The sequence below is a fragment of the Nerophis lumbriciformis genome, linkage group LG29, assembly GCF_033978685.3.
Source record: "Nerophis lumbriciformis linkage group LG29, RoL_Nlum_v2.1, whole genome shotgun sequence".
Classification (NCBI taxonomy): Eukaryota; Metazoa; Chordata; class Actinopteri; order Syngnathiformes; family Syngnathidae; genus Nerophis; species Nerophis lumbriciformis.
In genome coordinates this window covers 24632044-24650549 of record NC_084576.2, presented here as the reverse complement: position 1 = coordinate 24650549, position 18506 = coordinate 24632044, and the positions used below count along the sequence as shown (strand labels likewise).

The window sequence follows — 18506 nt, the reverse complement described above, 5'->3', positions numbered from 1 at the left end:
TGTTTCACTACTTTTGGTTTGTTCTGTGTCGTGTTTGTGTCTCCTCTCAATTGCTCTGTTTATTGCAGTTCTGAGTGTTGCTGGGTAGGGTTTGGTTTTGGAATTGGATTGCATTGTTATGGTATTGCTGTGTATTGTTTTGTTGGATTGATTAGTAAAAATTAAAATTAAAATTAAAATTAAAATGACCCAGGACACGTTGGGAAGACTATGTCTCCCGGCTGGCCTGGGAACGCCTCGGGGTCCCACAGGAAGAGCTGGACGAAGTGGCTGGGGAGAGGGAAGTCTGGGCTTCCCTGCTTAGGCTGCTGCCCCCGCGACCCGACCTCGGATAAGCGGAAGAAGATGGATGGATGGAAAATTAAAAAATTTTTTTTTTTTAATCGATTTTTAAAAAATGAGAATTGATTCTGAATCGCACAATGTGAGAATCGCAATTTGAAATCGAATCGATTTTTCCCACACCCCTAATATATATATATATATATATATATATATATATATATATATATATATATATATATATATATATATATATATATATATATATCCATCCATCCATTTTCTACCGCTTATTCCCTTCGGGGTTGCGGGGGGTGCTGGAACCTATCTCAGCTACAATCGGGCGGAAGGCGGGGTACACCCTGGACAAGTCGCCACCTCATCGCATATATATATATATATATATATATATATATATATATATATATATATATATATATATATATATATATATATATATATATATATATATTTATTATTATTATTATTTCCCAGAAAATTATTCCAAAGTGGAATATTTGATAAGAAGTAGTTGGAGCCTCAAATAGGTCAGTAATTCATTACAACAGTGATTTTGATTCATTATTATTTTTTGAGCAATGAGACTTTTAAAGAAAAAAAAACAGCCTGCATGGAAGTTTTGTGTTATAAGAGTCAACATTTGAGGGTCAAACCTGCTCAGTGGCCTAGTGGTTAAGGTATTCTCCCTGAGATCGGTAGGTCGTGAGTTCAAACCCTGGCTGAGTCATGCCATAGAGCAGTGGTTCTCAACCTTTTTTCAGTGATGTACCCCCTGTGAAAATGTTTTTAATTCAAGTACCCCCTAATAAGAGCAAAGCATTTTTGGTTGAAAAAAAGAGATAAAGAAGTAAAATACAGCACTATGTCATCAGTTTCTGATTTATTAAATTATAGTATATTATAACAGTGCAAAATATTGCTCATTTGTAGTGGTCTTTCTTGAACTATTTGAACTTGTTGAAAAATAAACAAGTGATTCAATTATAAATAAAGATTTCTACACATAGAAGTAATCATCAACTTAAAGTGCTCTCTTTGGGGATTGTAATAGAGATCCATCTGGATTCTTGAACTTAATTCTAAACATTTCTTCACAAAATAATAAATCTTTAACATCAATATTTATGGAACATGTCCACAAAAAATCTAGCTACCAACACTGAATATTGCATTGTTGTATTTCTTTTCACTTTTCTTTTTGACAGACATTTTAGTGAGGGTCAAACCATCATGGCATGGGGGAAACTCTGGGTTCATGGTAATGAACGGAATAGCCTACTTGATTTGATGTTCAGTTTATGAACTTACATTCATATTTTGTTGAAGTATTATTCAATAAATATATTTATAAAAGATTTTTGAATTGTTGCTAATTTTAGAATATTTAAAAAAAATCTCACGTACCCCTTGGCATACCTTCAAGTACCCCCAGGGGTACGCTTACCCCCATTTGAGAACCACTGCCACAGACTATAAAAATGGGACCCATTACCTCCCTGCTTGACACTCAGCATCAAGGGTTGGAATTGGGGGTTAAATCACCAAAAATGATTCCCGGGCGTGGCCACCGGTGCTGCCCACTGCTCCCCTCAACTCCCAGGGGGTGAACAAGGGGATGGGTAAAAAGCAGAGGACAAGTTTCACCACACCTAGTGTGTGTGTGACAATCATTGGTACTTTAACATTTCATATAACTTTTTCTCGTCACATTTCACCCGTTTGCTCTTTCGTTCCACCTTTTTTTTTAAAATAGTGTTTGAAGAATGTGCCGCCATTAATGTATTCATTTTGTGTCCCACCTGCAGGCAAAAAGCAGGGCGCCCTCTATGCCACTTGCAGCGCAGCACAGTACTAGTCACTTCTCAGTGCTACTGCCTGTGTGCCTTTTTCTGTGTGTTTTCACAATAAGAAGACAACAGACCAATATGGAATGAGGAGATCACTGTGGAGTTAGAAAAAAGATTATGTGCGAAGAGTACACTAATGACGCTCACAAGTATGCAAGATGAAGCAGGCTAAGTACCTCAGCAAGTTTTAATTGTGATGAGACCGGACTTTTCTGGGACTTATTTAACTTCTTCCTCTTGTTCAGCGGAACCTCTTCCAAGGTACACAGAACCTTCCCTTCTCTCCCTCTGTCTGCTCCTCAGCTCCTCCTTGCCGTTGTTAAAGGGGAACATTATCACCAGACCTATGTAAGCGTCAATATATACCTTGATGTTGCAGAAAAAAGACCATATATTTTTTTAACCGATTTCCGAACTCTAAATGGGTGAATTTTGGCGAATTAAACGCCTTTCTATTATTCGCTCTCGGAGCGATGACGTCACAACGTGACGTCACATCGGGAAACAATCCGCCATTTTCTCAAACACCGAGTCAAATCAGCTCTGTTATTTTCCGTTTTTTCGACTGTTTTCCGTACCTTGGAGACATCATGCCTCGTCAGTGTGTTGTCGGAGGGTGTAACAACACGAACAGGGACGGATTCAAGTTGCACCAGTGGCCCAAAGATGCGAAAGTGACAAGAAATTGGACGTCTGTTCCGCACACTTTACCGACGAAAGCTATGCTACGACAGAGATGGCAAGAATGTGTGGATATCTTGCGACACTCAAAGCAGATGCATTTCCAACGATAAAGTCAAAGAAATCTGCCGCCAGACCCCATTGAATCTGCCGGAGTGTGTGAGCAATTCAGGGACAAAGGACCTCGGTAGCACGGCAAGCAATGGCGGCAGTTTGTTCCCGCAGACGAGCGAGCTAAACCCCCTGGATGTCTTGGCTCACATCGTCCCTTATGCCACCGAAGATGATCAAGAGAAGAATATCGACCCTAGCTTCCCTGGCCTGCTGACATCAACTCCAAAACTGGACAGATCAGCTTTCAGGAAAAGAGAGCGGATGAGGGTATGTCTACAGAAAATATTAATTGATGAAAATTGGGCTGTCTGCACTCTCAAAGTGCATGTTGTTGGCAAATGTATTTCATATGCTGTAAACCTAGTTCATAGTTGTTAGTTTCCTTTAATGCCAAACAAACACATACCAATCGTTGGTTAGAAGGCGATCGCCGGATTCGTCCTCGCTTTCTCCCGTGTCGCTGGCTGTCGTGTCGTTTTCGTCGTTTTTGCTTGCATACGGTTCAAACCGATATGGCTCAATAGCTTCAGTTTCTTCTTCAATTTCGTTTTCGCTACCTGCCTCCACACTACAACCATCCGTTTCAATACATGCGTAATCTGTTGAATCGCTTAAACCGCTGAAATCCGAGTCTGAATCCGAGCTAATGTCGCTATAGCTTGCTGTTCTATGCGCCATGTTTGTTTGTATTGGCATCACTATGTGACGTCACAGGAAAATGGACGGGTGTATATAACGATGGTTAAAATCAGGCACTTTGAAGCTTTTTTTAGGGATATTTCGTGATGGGTAAAATTTTGAAAAAAACTTCGAAAAATAAAATAAGCTACTGGGAACTGATTTTTAATGGTTTTAACCCTTCTGAAATTGTGATAATGTTCCCCTTTAAGGATTTTTGCGATTTCTGATTGTTTGTGAGGGCACCAACGGGACTTCTGTGTTTGTGTGATAGCATATGAGTGCATACAGAGGACGGCAGCATGTTATTAAATAGAAAGTTGATCCTATACCTCCTTGTCATGTTTGTTTGATATTCAGTACTGTATATCCCTTCATATTGTGTTCAAAGTATACCAATCGTCACTAAAATATGGACTTTTGTCGAGGCTGGAACACATTAGTCATGTTTATATTGTTTCTTACGGAGAAATTGGCTTCACTATTCAAACTTTTCGAATTACCATGCCTCAAGGTCAGGCGTGTGATGGCCCGTGGACCAAGTGTTCTTTGTTGCGTGCTCCTGTCTGAGTACACTACCAGAAGAACCATGATTGATAGTCTTCTGTTACACATGAAGGCGCGGACATGTGGTGTTCAAGAGGTGTGGTCAAAATGGTGACACTATGCCACCCAGTTGTTGTCGTCTATGTTTAGCTGCTTCTATTTAAAAGACTATGGAAAAAATGGAGTCAACCGTCAGAGTGAAGCAGAGCTGCTCTTCCAGACTTTAGAAAGGACTTCTGTCTGGACTCACAGCGAGAGTGTTTCAATGTCAGACTTAGAAGACGACAGCAGCGTTGAATCTCGGCCATGTTCTCCATCCGGTGTCCTTTCGGCCAGACTGACGGTGGTGGTGGAGGACACTCACTTCTCCGAGGAGAAGACATTGTTGGTGCAGAGTTGCGATTATTTCCGTGCGCTCTACCGCTCCGGGATGAGGGAGTGTCGCCAGGAGGAGATCCACCTGAAGTCTCTGCACGCCCGAGGCTTCTTCATCGTCCTGGCGGTCTTACGAGGTGAGGCGCCCGGTTTGGACGCAGACGACATCGTCGAAGCCATCGAGTGCGCCGCTTTTCTGCAGGTGGCGCTGCTGACCAAGCACTTGGTCCGCCTCATCGACTCGGACAACTGTTTGCTCATGTTACACACGGCTGCCACCTTTGGCCTCTTGGACCTGTGCCACGCCGCCGCGCTGTACATCCGAAATATGTACGCTGACCTGGAGGCCGAGGTCAGGAAGACCTTATCGCCTGAGCTGATTTCCTTCGTGGAGTCGCTGAGCCCGAGCGCTTTTGTGGCCGTCGGCGCCCATGTGACCTGCGGCACGGGCGAAAGCGTTCACGCGGCCTCAAGAACTGTCTGTTACTTGGATGAAACTGGGAACACCTGGAAAACTCTGACGGATCTTCCGCTGGAGGCCAGCACCTCCATGGCGGGTGTGGCCGTCTTGGACAACAAGCTCTACATCGTAGGCGGCGTTCACGGCGTCCACAAAGATGTTGTCGACGCCAGTTTCTGCTACGATGTTTCCAAAAACAGCTGGATGCAGCTCGCTGGTCCGATCCAGCAGCGCTTCAACCTCAGTCTCCTGGGACAAGACGGCCTCTTGTACGCCATTGGAGGAGAGTACAATCGGGCAGTGATGTCATCAGTGGAGGTATTTGAGGTCAGTACCGGCCAGTGGCGCTTTGCCGCTCACCTGCCTCGGCCGGCTGCAGGGGCGGCGTGCACCAAAACCATGGGGAGGATTTTTGTGTGCCTGTGGAGGCCCATGGAGACCACAGAGGTCTACGAGTACGTCCCCAGCATGGATGAATGGTGCCTGCTCACCAAGCTGATCCGACGCCAGAGCTACGGCCACTGCATGGTGGGCCACAGGGATGACCTGTACGTGATAAGGAACGGGCCGTCGGACGACTTCCTGAGGTGTATGATGGACTGCTACAACCTGAGCACCGGTCAGTGGACCGCTCTGCCGGGGCACTTCGCCAATAGCAAGGGCTCGCTCTTCACCGCCGTGGTCCGAGGGGACTCGGTCTTCACGCTCAACAGAAGCTGCACTCTGGAGTACGTCGTCAGCGGGAAAACGTGGAAACCCAGACGCCAGATGAAAGGTTTCCCGCGAAGTGGATCAGTGTGGACGTTCCTGCTACAGATCCCAAATGATCTAAATGACTAAAGCACAAATAAATGAGGTGTTGGTCCGTCCAACACCTGTCAATCGTAGACTAAGCTGGAATCCGACGCACGCAAACTAGTAATGGTGCATACCAGTGACGTGCGGTGAGGTTGATGGCTGGTGAGGCACTGACTTCATCACAGTCAGATTTAAAAACATATGAACCCTAAAGAGTATCTTATTCACCATTTGATTGGCAGCAGTTAACGGGTTATGTTTAAAAGCTCATACCAGCATTCTTCCCTGCTTGGCACTCAGCATCAAGGGTTGGAATTGGGGGTTAAATCACCAAAAATGATTCCCAGGCGCGGCGCCGCTGCTGCCCACTGCTCCCCTCACCTCCCAGGGGGTGATCAAGGGGATGGGTCAAATGCAGAGGACAAATTTCATTACACCTAGTGTGTGTGTGACAATCATTGGTACTTTAACTTAACTTTAACTTTACACATACAAACTGTAGCACACAAAAAAGCACATTTAATAAAAAAAACATTATTATGGTCTTACCTTTACTTATAAATTAAGTCCATGCGCCGCAACTAAAGCCCTCACTTAAACTTTCCACGTGCAAGATTGAATCTATTTTAAAAAGTGTAACCGAGGGTTTATAAATGTCGCCTATACTGTATGAAACTACAAAATAACAAACACTGAGGCTCCAGTTTACACGAGGACCACTTTATTTACATTCTTTCAAAAACCTCCGCAACGTGACATCACTTCCGCTCTTAGCGCCTTCAAAATAAGAGCTCAAGGCATATACTGTATAACAGCGCATAACAGGAACTTAACATCACAAAGAGGAAAGCCCATGAAAATAGGTTACAAAAGTTATTTAATAAGAAGCCAAAAAGTGCAAAAACAATAATGTTCGTGTTGGAGGAGTTGTGAATTAGGTACACCTGCAGTCTGCAGGTGTATCTAATGTTGTGTCCCTGCAGTCATTCACAACTCCTCCAACACCAACATTATTGTTTTTGCACTTTTTGGCTTCTTATGAAATAATTTTTAAAAATAGATTCAATCTTGCACGTGGAAAGTTTAAGTGTGGGCTTTAGTTGATATAACAATTCTACGGCGGGGGTGCAGGAGGCGAGCCTCAGCCAGTGCGTTTCTTGCAGCCGTTTTATGATCGCTCAGCACAAGAAATACTTTACACACATACAGTTGTTGACAAAATACACTGTACATTATATACCTCAGCTAACTAAACTATGGAAATGTATATTATAGTTCATATAGCAATACGGTCTCACTGCACAGCAGGTCAGCAGTTAGCCGAGTCCGTCCATGTTGAGGCACTGAGTGACGTGCCTCGACTGGCTGCTGTTCACCGCACCGTCTCTTCTCAGTATTTGAACGGCAAATGTGAAAATTCAGCGATTTTGAATAAAAATAATCTAAAACTGGTGACGTTAAATGGAAAATAACTTTATAGTATAATCACTGGATACATATAACAATTTACTTTTTTTTTTTTCTTTTTACATTTTTTTTCTTTCCATGATGGCCCCGCCTCACCTGCCTCTAGTGACTGCACGTCACTGGTGCATACGTCCTCCTAAGGTGGTCTATGACATAGATTATATTCCATGACTTATCAGCGGATCCATTGTGCGGCTTGATCACTTTAAATGAAGAATTGCTTTTCTGAAATATTGGACTTACGCAAGTTGATGCAAAGAACGATGACGTCATTGAAAGAAAAACACCGGGACTGAGCAACAAGGGTGTCACTTTCGTGACTTCTTTGCCGCAGCTTTTTGTGAACTTTTAGATCTGTCTCAAGGGAGCCTTTTGGCCATATTTGCACCGGAGACCAGCTGCTGGTTCTGTGCCAAACCGGAGAGACCACGGAGGAGATGCGGAGCAAGATACAAGGCTGCGTTGAGCGTCGGGATGGACAAGCTTCACTGGAGGGATTCTTACTCATCCACGCGGCATGGACATTGGCCGGGGGCTAGTGGGCAGCCTAGGACGAAGTCGGCTATTGTTGGCGGAAGACTTATATACATATTACATACATATATATACATATATACCTTCTTTGACCGTCTGTTACCTTGTTTGAGCTTCTTTTTCCTTTTTATTTACCATTTTAACTAGAGATGTCCGATAATGGCTTTTTTTGCCGATATCCGAAATTCCGATATTGTCCAACACTTAATCACCGATTCCGATATCAACCGATACCGATATATACAGTCGTGGAATTAACACATTATTATGCCTAATTTTGTTGTGATGCCCCGCTGGATGCATTAAACAATGTAACAAGGTTTTCCAAAATAAATCAACTCAAGTTATGGAAAAAAATGCCAACATTATTATTGAAGTCAAAATGTGCATTATTTTTGTTTAACATGCCTCAAAACAGCAGCTTGGACTTTGGGACATGCTCTCCCTGAGAGAGCATGAGGAGGTTGAAGTGGGCGGGGTTGGCGCGGGGGGGGGGGGGGGGGGGGCGGGGTTCAGTAGGGAGTAGCGGGGGGTGTATATTGTAGCGTCCCGGAAGAGTTAGTGCTGCAAGGAGACGGCGTGGCGAAGTTGGTAGAGCGGCCGTGCCAGCAATCGGAGGGTTGCTGGTTACTGGGGTTCAATCCCCACCTTCTACCATCCTAGTCACGTCCGTTGTGTCCTTGGGCAAGACACTTAGCGCCTTGCATGGCAGCTCCCGCCATCAGTGTGTGAATGGGTGAATGTGGAAATACTGTCAAAGCGCTTTGAGTACCTTGAAGGTAGAGAAGCGCTAAACAAGTATAACCCATTAATAATTTATTTATTTAAGGGATTCTGGGTATTTGTTCTGTTGTGTTTATGTTGTGTTACGGTGCGGGTGTTCTCCCGAAATATGTTTGTCATTCTTGTTTGGTGTGGGTTCACAGTGTGGTGCATATTTGTAACAGTGTTAAAGTTGTTTATACGGCCACCCTCAGTGTGACCTGTATGGCTGTCGACCAAGTAGGCCTTGCATTCACTTGTGTGTGTGAAAAGCCATAGATAGTATGTGACTGGGCCGGCACGCAAAGGCAGTGCCTTCAAGGTTTATTGGCGCTCTGTACTTCTACCTACGTCCGTGTACACAGCAGTGTTTTAAAAAGTCATTCATTTTACTTTTTGAAACCGGACATCCCTACTTTAAACCTTTTATTTACCTTCTTTTTGACCATCTTTGCCCTTGTTTTATCTTCCATTACCTTGTATATAATTTTTCTTCTTTGACTGTCTTTTACCCAAATGTATCTTCTTTTATCTTTTATTCACCTTTTTACCTTCCATTAAAATTAGTTTACCCTTGTATGTACTCTAATTACTTCTTTTTTTTTTTTTTTTTTTTACTTTATTTGACTGTCTGTTACCTTGTTTTAGCTTCTTTTTCCTTAAGTTAAAGTACCAATGATTGTGGTGAAATTTGTTCTCTGCATTTGACCCATCTCCGGGGTTTTAAACTCATGATGACCTACCGATCTTAGGGCGGACACTCTAACCACTAGCCCATTTACATTTTATTTACCTTTTTTGACCATATTTTGCCGTGTTTTATCTTCTATTACCTTCTATATTCTTTTTTTCTATTTCTTTTTTTTTTCTTCTTTTTTTCTTTTTTTTTTACCTTTATTACCTTCTATTTAAATAATTTGACCATTTTATGGACCTTGTTTTGTTACTGTCCTTGGTTTCTCTGGCGCCCTCTAGTGTCCATGAGGCGTCAACGCGTCCTTAGAAGGAAACGGAAGTCCTTCGGTGTTGGGACTAGTGAAAGTCCCAAAACTAGACTTGAAGAACGCTGGATGATAGTTTGAGCCAAGTCAAGCCGATCGACATCTGCAAGTTCATCCTCAACACCGAAAGTTATCTGGAAAACAAACTTGCACGTTTAAGTGTGTGACGTGGACGTGTGTAAATGTTACTACAACTAGGTGACATTGTTCTAAAGTCAGAGTCACGTGACCACACCCACTCCCTGCCGTGTGACCTTTAACCCTTGCGCAATAAGGATTTTAACTATGTGGACTTCAAAACATCCACCAAGACCTCACTGAGCCAGCAGGTAAGAACATTCAAATGGAGTTTCATTTGTGTCCTTGTTACCAAAACTTTTTTTAAACACTGAATTTTTGGAGCTGGTTTGTTTGCCTTTATACATTTTTTTAATTTTTATTTTTTACATCAAATTATGCTGACGATTTAGTTGAATAAATAGTTCAGTGTGTAAAAATTCAGTCAAAAAATGCAGTCAAAAAATGCAGAGTAAAACATTTAAAAAAAGTATGTGTTAAAAAACGAGTGTAAAGTAATGTAGTGTAAACAACTAGTGTTAAAAAATAAGTGTAAAAAATTAAGTGTATACAAATTGTTTGTGAAAAAAATGTTGTTTATTACATTTCACTGTGTTAGAGTGTCATGTATACAAATATATGTGCAAAAACATCAGTGTAAAAATCATTAGGTGTAACAAATGTAGTGTGTACACATTTAGTGTAAATAAATCAATGTAAAAAATTGATTGTAAAAAATGAGTGTGTACAATTTAATGTAAAAATTGAGTGTATACAAATGTCACTGTAAAAAAAATAGTGTATTAAAATTCAACGTATAAAAATTTAGTGTAAAAAAATAAAAACATTTTGTTTTAAAAAAAAACTTAAAAAAAATTGGTGTTTAAAAATTCTGTGTAAAAATAGTGCATTAAAACTCAATGTATAAAACTTCAATGTATAACATTTCAATGTAAAAAAAATAATTATAATATTTCTATGTATAAAAATGTTGTGAATACAAGGTCAGTAAAAAAAAAATCAGCGTATACAAATTGTTTGTGAAAACATATATATATTTTTAAATTTACTGTGTTATAGTGTAATGTATACAAATATATGTGCAAAAACATCAGTGTAAAATAATTAAGTGTAACAAAAGTAGTGTATAAGCATTTAGTGTAAATAAATCAATGTAATAAACTGAGTGTAAAAAATTGAGTGTAGACAAATTCAGTGCAAACAAATTCAGGATACATTTTTTTTTTACAAATTCTGTGTAACAAATGTGTATACAAATTTAGTGTAAAAAAATAAATGGAATACATTAATTCTAAAAAATGAGTATACATTTTTTTGTAATAAATTGAGTGTACAAAAATTCAATCAGTGTTTACAAAAATATCAGTGTAAAATAATTAAGTGTAACAAATGTAGTGTATACAAATTTAGTGTAAATAAATCAAAGTAATAAATTGAGTGAAAAAACGGGGTGTATAAAAACTGAGTGTAAAAAATTGACTGTATAAAAACTCAGTGTATTCAAATTGAGTGTAGACAAATTCAGTGCAATTCAGTGTATATAAATTTCACTGTAAAAGAATTCAGTGTATTAAAATTCAACCTATACAAATATAGTGTAAAAAAACCTTTAAAAAAAAAAAATCAGTGTTTAAAAATTCTGTGTAAAAACAGTGTGTTAAAACTCAAAACTTCAGTGTATACAATTTCAATGTAAAAAAAAAAAGTATAACATTTCTATGTATAACAATTTAGTGAATAAAAAATCAGTGTATACAAATTGTTTGTGAAAACATTTTTTTAAATTAAAATGCACTGTGTTAGAATGTAATGTATACAAATATATGTGCAAAAACATTAGTGTAAAAATAATCAAGTGTAACAAATGTAGTGTGTAAAAATTTAGTGTAAATAAATCAATGTAATAAATTGAGTGAAAAAAAATGAGTGTGTAAAATTTGATGTAAAAAAATTGAGTGTGTACAAATATTACAGTAAAAAAAATATTAGTGTATTAAATTTCAACATATAAAATTTTGTGTAAAAAAACGTTGTTTGAAAAAACCTTTTAAGAAAAATCAGTGTTTAAAAAGTGTATTAAAACTCAATGTATAAAACTTCAGTGTATAGCATTTCAATGTAAAAAATAAGCATAACATTTCTATGGATAAACATTTAGTGAATACAAACTCAGTCTAAAATTATGTTTTTTAAATTCAGTGTATACAAATTGTTTGTGATACATTTTTTTGTTTATTAAAATTCACTGTGTTAGAATGTAATGCATAGAAATATTTGGGCAAAAACATCAATGTAAAATAATTAAGTGTTACAAATGTAGTGTATACAAATTGGGTAAATAAATCAAAAACTGAGTGTAAAAAATTGAGTGTATAAAAACTCAGTGTATTCAAATTGAGTGTAGACAAATTCAGTACAAACAAATTCAGGATAAAAAAAATCATAAATTCTGTTTAACACATGTGTAGACAAACTTAGTGTAAACAAAATCAATGTAATAAATTGATTGTAAAAAATGAGTGTATAAAATTTGATGTAAAAAATTGAGTGTATACAAATTTCACAGTAAAAAAAAAATGAGTGTATCAAAATTCAACGTATACAAATTTAGTGTAAAAACATTCAAAAATGTTTTAAAAAACCTTTTAAGAAAAATCAGTATTTAAAAATTCAACATTTCTATGGATAAAAATGTAGTGAATGCAAACTCCGTTTAAAAATAATAAAAAAAATCATTGTTTAAAAATCATGTGTACAAAAGTCAGTCTATTAAAATTCAATGTAATAAAATTTAGTGTATACAAATTGAATGTAAGAAAAATAAAATATTCAGAGTAAAAAATTAACCTCATAAAGAAGTAGTCCTTTAGTTTTTTGATCAAAGATTTAATTGAATGTGTGCAGGTCAGCATGGACGCGGTCAAGCTGTCGGTCCATCCGTCCAGAGGCCTGGTGGATGAGAAGTTTGTCATCCTGGTCCAGAACGCGCCCCCCGGCGCCCAGCTTACTGTCCACGCCTTCCACCGCTGCGAGGACGGACACGGCTGGGAGGCGTTCGCTCACTACGTGTCCGACGCCACCGGCTCCGTGGACGGTACGTGGTCCTCCCAGAGACGCACCTTGGACCCCCAGATCTTTGTTTGTGTCTGCAGTCTCCAAAGATGTCAGCCTGGGGGGCACGTACTCGGGCCTGGAGCCCATGGGTCTCCTGTGGAGCCTCAGACCGGTTCCAGGCAGCCAACCTGGACTCAGGATGAGGAAGATGAAGGTGCAGACCCCCATGGTGTTCACCATCTCCGTGCGGCGGGGTCACGGCACTCAAGGCTTCCTGGACCAGGTGGCGCTGGCCTCCCAGGTGGTGGAGCGCTGGTACATAGCGCCCGGCGTCTGCAGGATCCCCGTCACGACGGACGGACTGTCTGCGACCCTCTTCCTGCCCTCAGGTAAAGTCCACGTGACAAAAAAACCTCATAATGATGAATAATAAAAACCGTCATAAGGACCCGGACCTTTCCCCGCCATCCTGGACCTGTGGGGGGGCGGGGGCCAGCTGGTGGAGTACCGAGCGGCGCTGTTCGCCTCACACGGCTTCGCCTCGCTGGCCCTTGACTACCTGAACTCTAAGATCACCATGGAAACGGGCAAGATGGCGGACAACACCTACTTTGAGGTACTTTGAGGTTCTGTTCATCTCCATTGATGTCACTAAAATGTTTTGTCCACTGAATGTTTTGACATCAAATAATGCTGACAACTTCATTGGATAAAAATGTGTTAGCAAAATTTATGTATGGAGTGAAATTACTGCCACAATTTTAAAAACACAGAAAATTGTTGTTAACTCACACCAAATGATTGATGATTGACCTACCAAAAAAACATTTTTCAATAAAAAGAAAAAAGTAAACGATTCGCATATAAGAAAAAAACGATTTTCTGCAAATAAAACATTTATACGTCGGTATAAAAACGATTTTCTACCCGTGAAAAAAATTACTTGCACATAAAAAATTTTTTAAAAAATAAATGAAAAAGATTTGCTAGGATAAAAACACATTTTCTGCAATAAAAAAAAGATGAACAAGTAAAAAACAACAAAATTTTTCTGCACGTAAAAAACATTTTTGTTTGTGGAGTTTTGGCAGTAATTTGACTCCATATATGTTAAAAAAATTCAGTTTGGCAAAATTGTCTTTAAAAAAGTAAACCTTCAAAAAAAAAAAATCTGTGTAAAAATTAATTTTGGTACATTAAGAGTGAAACAATCAATACTGGGTCAGAACCAGCCAATGAGGTGAGTTTGAAAGCAACATATTTTTAGGCACCGGATTGTTTTTTGCACTGAATTTTTCGATATTCACATTTTTTTGCACTTAATTCTTATACATTGACATTTTTTTTGCTCTGAATTTTCACATATTTTTTTTTGCACTGAATTTTTACCTTTTTTTTTTTTGCACTGAATTTTTATACATTTAATTGTTTTTGCTCTGAATTTTTATACAGAATTTCTTTTTGCACTGCATTTGTACACATTTCATTTTTTTTGCACTGAATTTTTATACATTTAATTGTTTTTGCTCTGAATTTTTACACAGAATTTCTTTTTGCACTGCATTTGTACACATTTCATTTTTTTTGTACTAAATTTGTATACATTTAATTGTTTTTGCTCTGAATTTTCACACAGCATTACTTTTTGCTCTGAATTTTTACACACAAAATTTGTTTTGCACAAAATTTTTACCCATTTACTTTTATTTTGCACTGAATTTTTATACATGTATTTTTCACACAGTTTTTTTCACTGAATTTTTACACTTTTTTTTGCATTAAAGTTTTACGCTTTTTTTATATTGCACTGAATTGTTACACATGTATTTTTTTGCTTTGAATTTTCACACACATTCTTTTTTTTACACTGAATTAAAAAAAATTGCATTAAATTTGTACACATTTTTTTCATTTTGCACTGAATTTTTATACATAAAATTTATTTTGCTCTGAATTTACACACAGAATTACTTTTTGCTCTGAATTCTTACACATTTTTTTTTGCACAAAATGTTTACCCATTTACTTTTATTTTGCACTGAATTTTTATACATGTATTTTTTTGCTCTGAATTTTCACAGTTTTTTTCACTGAATTTTTACACTTTTTTTGCATTAAAGTTTTACACTTTTTTTATATTGCACTGAATTGTTACACATGTATTTTTTGCTTTGAATTTTCACACACATTCTTTTTTTACACTGAATTAAAAAAATTGCATTAAATTTGTACACATTTTTTAAATTTTGCTCTGAATTTCCACACAGAATTACTTTTTGCTCTGAATTCTTACACATAACATTTTTTTTGCACAACATTTTTACCCATTTACTTTTATTTTGCACTAAATTTTTATACATGTATTTTTTTTTTGCTCTGAATTTTCACAGTTTTTTTCACTGAATTTTTACACTTTTTTGCATGAAAGTTTTACACTTTTTTTTATATTGCACTGAATTGTTATACATGTATTTTTTTGCTTTGAATTTTCACACACATTCTTTTTTTACACTGAATTAAAAAAAATGGCATTAAATTTGTACACATTTTTTTTATTTTGCACTGAATTTTTATACATAAAATTTATTTTGCTCTGAATTTCCACACAGAATTACTTTTTGCGCTGAATTCTTACACATAACATTTTTTTCGCACAACATTTTTACCCATTTACTTTTATTTTGCGCTGAATTGTTATACATGAATTTTTTTGCTTTGAATTTTCACACACATTCTGTTTTTTACACTGAATTAAAAAAAAATTGCATTACATTTTTACCCATTTATTTTTATTTTGCACTGACTTTTTATACATGTAATTTTTTTTGCTCTGAGTTTTTACACAGTTTTTTTCACTGAATTTTTACACTTTTTTTTGCATTAAAGTTTTACACTTTTTTTTATATTGCATTGAATTTTTATACATGTAATTTTTTAGCTCTGAATTTTCACACACATTCTTTTTTTTACACTGAATTTTTACCCAAAAAAAATTGCATTAAATTTGTACAAATTTTTTTTTTTTTGCACTGACTTTTTATACATTTAATTTTTTTTGCTCTGGATTTTCACATGGCATTTTCTTTGCAATAAAATCTTTACAAATTATTATTTTTTACATATAATTTTAACATATTAAATTTTTTTGCCTTGAAGTTGTACATACTGAATTTTGACGAACTTAATTTTTCAACACATATTTTGCTCACAATATTTTATTCAATGGAATACATTCTGCTCACAAAGTCATGTCCTTGCAGAAGACCTTCAGGGTCCTGCAACAACACCCACAGGTGCTCGCCGACCGCATCGCCATCTTGGGTCTCTCCTTCGGCTGCACCATCACGCTCAGGATGGCGGCATACTCGCCCGTTGTCAAGGTAACCAGGCCTGGATCGCCCTCGGTTAGAGTTTTGACCCACTGTGTGTGTGTGTGTGTGTGTGTGTGGGTGTGTGTGTGTGTGTGTATGTGTGTGTGTGTGTGTGTGTGTGTGTGTTCAGCCCAGGTGTGTGGTGTGCATCAGTGGAAGTCACGTGCAGCCAGTTGATGGAACGCTGGAGGACATCTTTGCTTTCTACGCCCAGTAAGACCGTCCACTCGACCAATGATGAAAATGTGTTTGCTCAGCATCAATAAGGCCAACATTCACTTCATTAGGGACCGAGGTTGTCACCACACCACAAGTTCAGTCGTCCGTACCGATACCTGAGAACTTCCACCTTTCCCCATACTTAGACGGCACCAGGACAACAACAACAAAAACTGATTGGACAGAATTATTGCTGCATCTTTGCCGCCATCTTGTCGACTTCATGTGTAATGCGGGTTAATGACCATGAATTACACTTTGAAGTGTACACAGCACAGCATTTGTGTGTCTATGTGCACAATATGTTTATGTGTGTGTGTATATACAGTATATATGTATGTGTGTATGTGTATATATCTGCACATGTATGTATGTTTGTGTGTATATACTGTATGTGTGTGTGTGAATAACAGTGTTGGGTAACGCCGTTAGTTTCGGCGGTAACTAGTAATCTAACGCGTTATTTTTTATATTCAGTAACTCAGTTACTGTTACTACATGATGCGTTACTGCGTTATTTTACGTTATTTTTTATGTAGTATCGGCTAGAAACAGAAGATCTCAGTGTGTTTTATTGGAGCGCTGCGGTGGAAAAGAAAAGGCGTGCTTTGTGTGAGTGGGGGGGGGGGGGGGGGGGCGGCTCCCAGACCGTAGTTGAGGGGCGCAGGGGAGACGTTCCTCCAGGGCCTATGTACTTCGGGGCTAACAACCTTCACTTTACCCGGAAGTGGGTCTTTACAGCTGAGGGTGAATGACGAGACCGGCGGTTTGTTGCAACTTTGTGACTTTATTGGACGCAGCCATCCACCAAGCTAGAGCACATGTCACTGTCGCCGTTCCCTCACCTCTCTCGCCCACTCACTCACTGACGTCACTCACCTCACATGCTGTCATATCTTAAAGGGCCACACACACACACACACACACACACACACACACACACACACACACACACACACACACACACACAGACACACACACACAGACACACACACACACACACACACACACACACACACACACACACACACACACACACACACACACACACACACACACACATGCTACTCTCATAACAACTAACAAGACATCATGGTGAAGCCAGAAGTCGAGTTTCTTAACATGGAGACATTCTCAATACTTTTCTTTTGTCGAGCACAAAGAAAATAACATTTTAGTTAAATGTAAGTTGTGTCTTGGATACTTAAAGTTAAAGTGCCATTATGTTGCAGCTATTTAAAATAGTTTGGTCAATTTGTTCTGGCCTGAAATAAATTGGCCCTCTGAAACATATCTTTGTCTTTGTGTGTTGTAGGTAGACCACATTGCTTTCTGAGTTCAGTGATGCAAATGCATGTCAAGTTGATCAACAGATTGTATTATTCTCCAGTGCAATAACAGTACTGAAATGAAGGCTAAAAGGGCATTAATGGGAGCCTTAAAAAAAAAAGGGAAAAAAATAAGTAACTAAATAGTTACTTTTCACAGTAACGCATTACTTTTTGGTGTAAGTAACTGAGTTACTTTTGAAATAAAGTAACTAGTAACTGTAACTAGTTACTGGCTTTCAGTAACTAACCCAACACTGGTGTATATATGTATATATATATGTGTGTGTGTGTATATATGAGTACATGTACTTAAATGTATATATACATACATATATAAATACACACACCCATATACACGTATACACACACACAGACATATATACAAACAAATACACACACATGCACACAAAATGTATATATACACCTACACATACATATATACACACACGTATATATACACATATATAAATGTGTGTATATATACACACACATTTATCTATATATACATGTACATACACATGAACACATACACATATATAAATATACACAAATATATGTATGTTTGAGTGTATGTGTGTGTGTATAAACATATAAGTATATATATGTGTGTGTGTATATATGAGTATATGTATTTATATGTATACATACATACATATATAAATACACACACATTTATATACACACAGACATATATACACACAAATACACACACACATATACACATTCATATATACACACACTCATATATACACACATATATATAAACATAATTATCTATATATATATGAACACATACTCATATACAATATACACACATATATACGTATATATACACACATATTTATCTATATATATATATATATATAAATGAACACATACACATATAT

The 18506-nt window shown here is 37.8% G+C and overlaps 2 protein-coding genes across 2 annotated transcripts in view; both read left to right on the top strand.

Moving 5' to 3' along the window:
• The first annotated feature begins 4311 nt into the window (after positions 1-4311).
• Positions 4312-5844, top strand: kbtbd13b (kelch repeat and BTB domain containing 13b). The gene has a single exon (XM_061925316.1). It carries the CDS (start codon positions 4312-4314, stop codon positions 5842-5844), a length of 1533 nt encoding a protein of 510 aa, XP_061781300.1.
• A 3813-nt stretch (positions 5845-9657) lies between these two features.
• Positions 9658-18506, top strand: part of LOC133572039 (uncharacterized) — a 33555-nt gene continuing 24706 nt past the window's right edge. Inside the window, exons 1-7 of the mRNA XM_061924666.2 lie at positions 9658-9691; positions 9786-9895; positions 12549-12738; positions 12797-13087; positions 13145-13314; positions 15959-16078; positions 16200-16282. Coding sequence (XP_061780650.1) covers positions 12555-12738; positions 12797-13087; positions 13145-13314; positions 15959-16078; positions 16200-16282 — 848 coding nt within the window. The 5' untranslated portion in view covers positions 9658-9691; positions 9786-9895; positions 12549-12554. The remainder of the gene's footprint in view (positions 9692-9785; positions 9896-12548; positions 12739-12796; positions 13088-13144; positions 13315-15958; positions 16079-16199; positions 16283-18506) is intronic.

Excerpts from the sequence above, each read along its gene's own strand:
- kbtbd13b (XM_061925316.1), top strand. The coding sequence starts at position 4,312 with ATGTTTAGCTGCTTCTATTTAAAAGACTATGGAAAAAATGGAGTCAAC.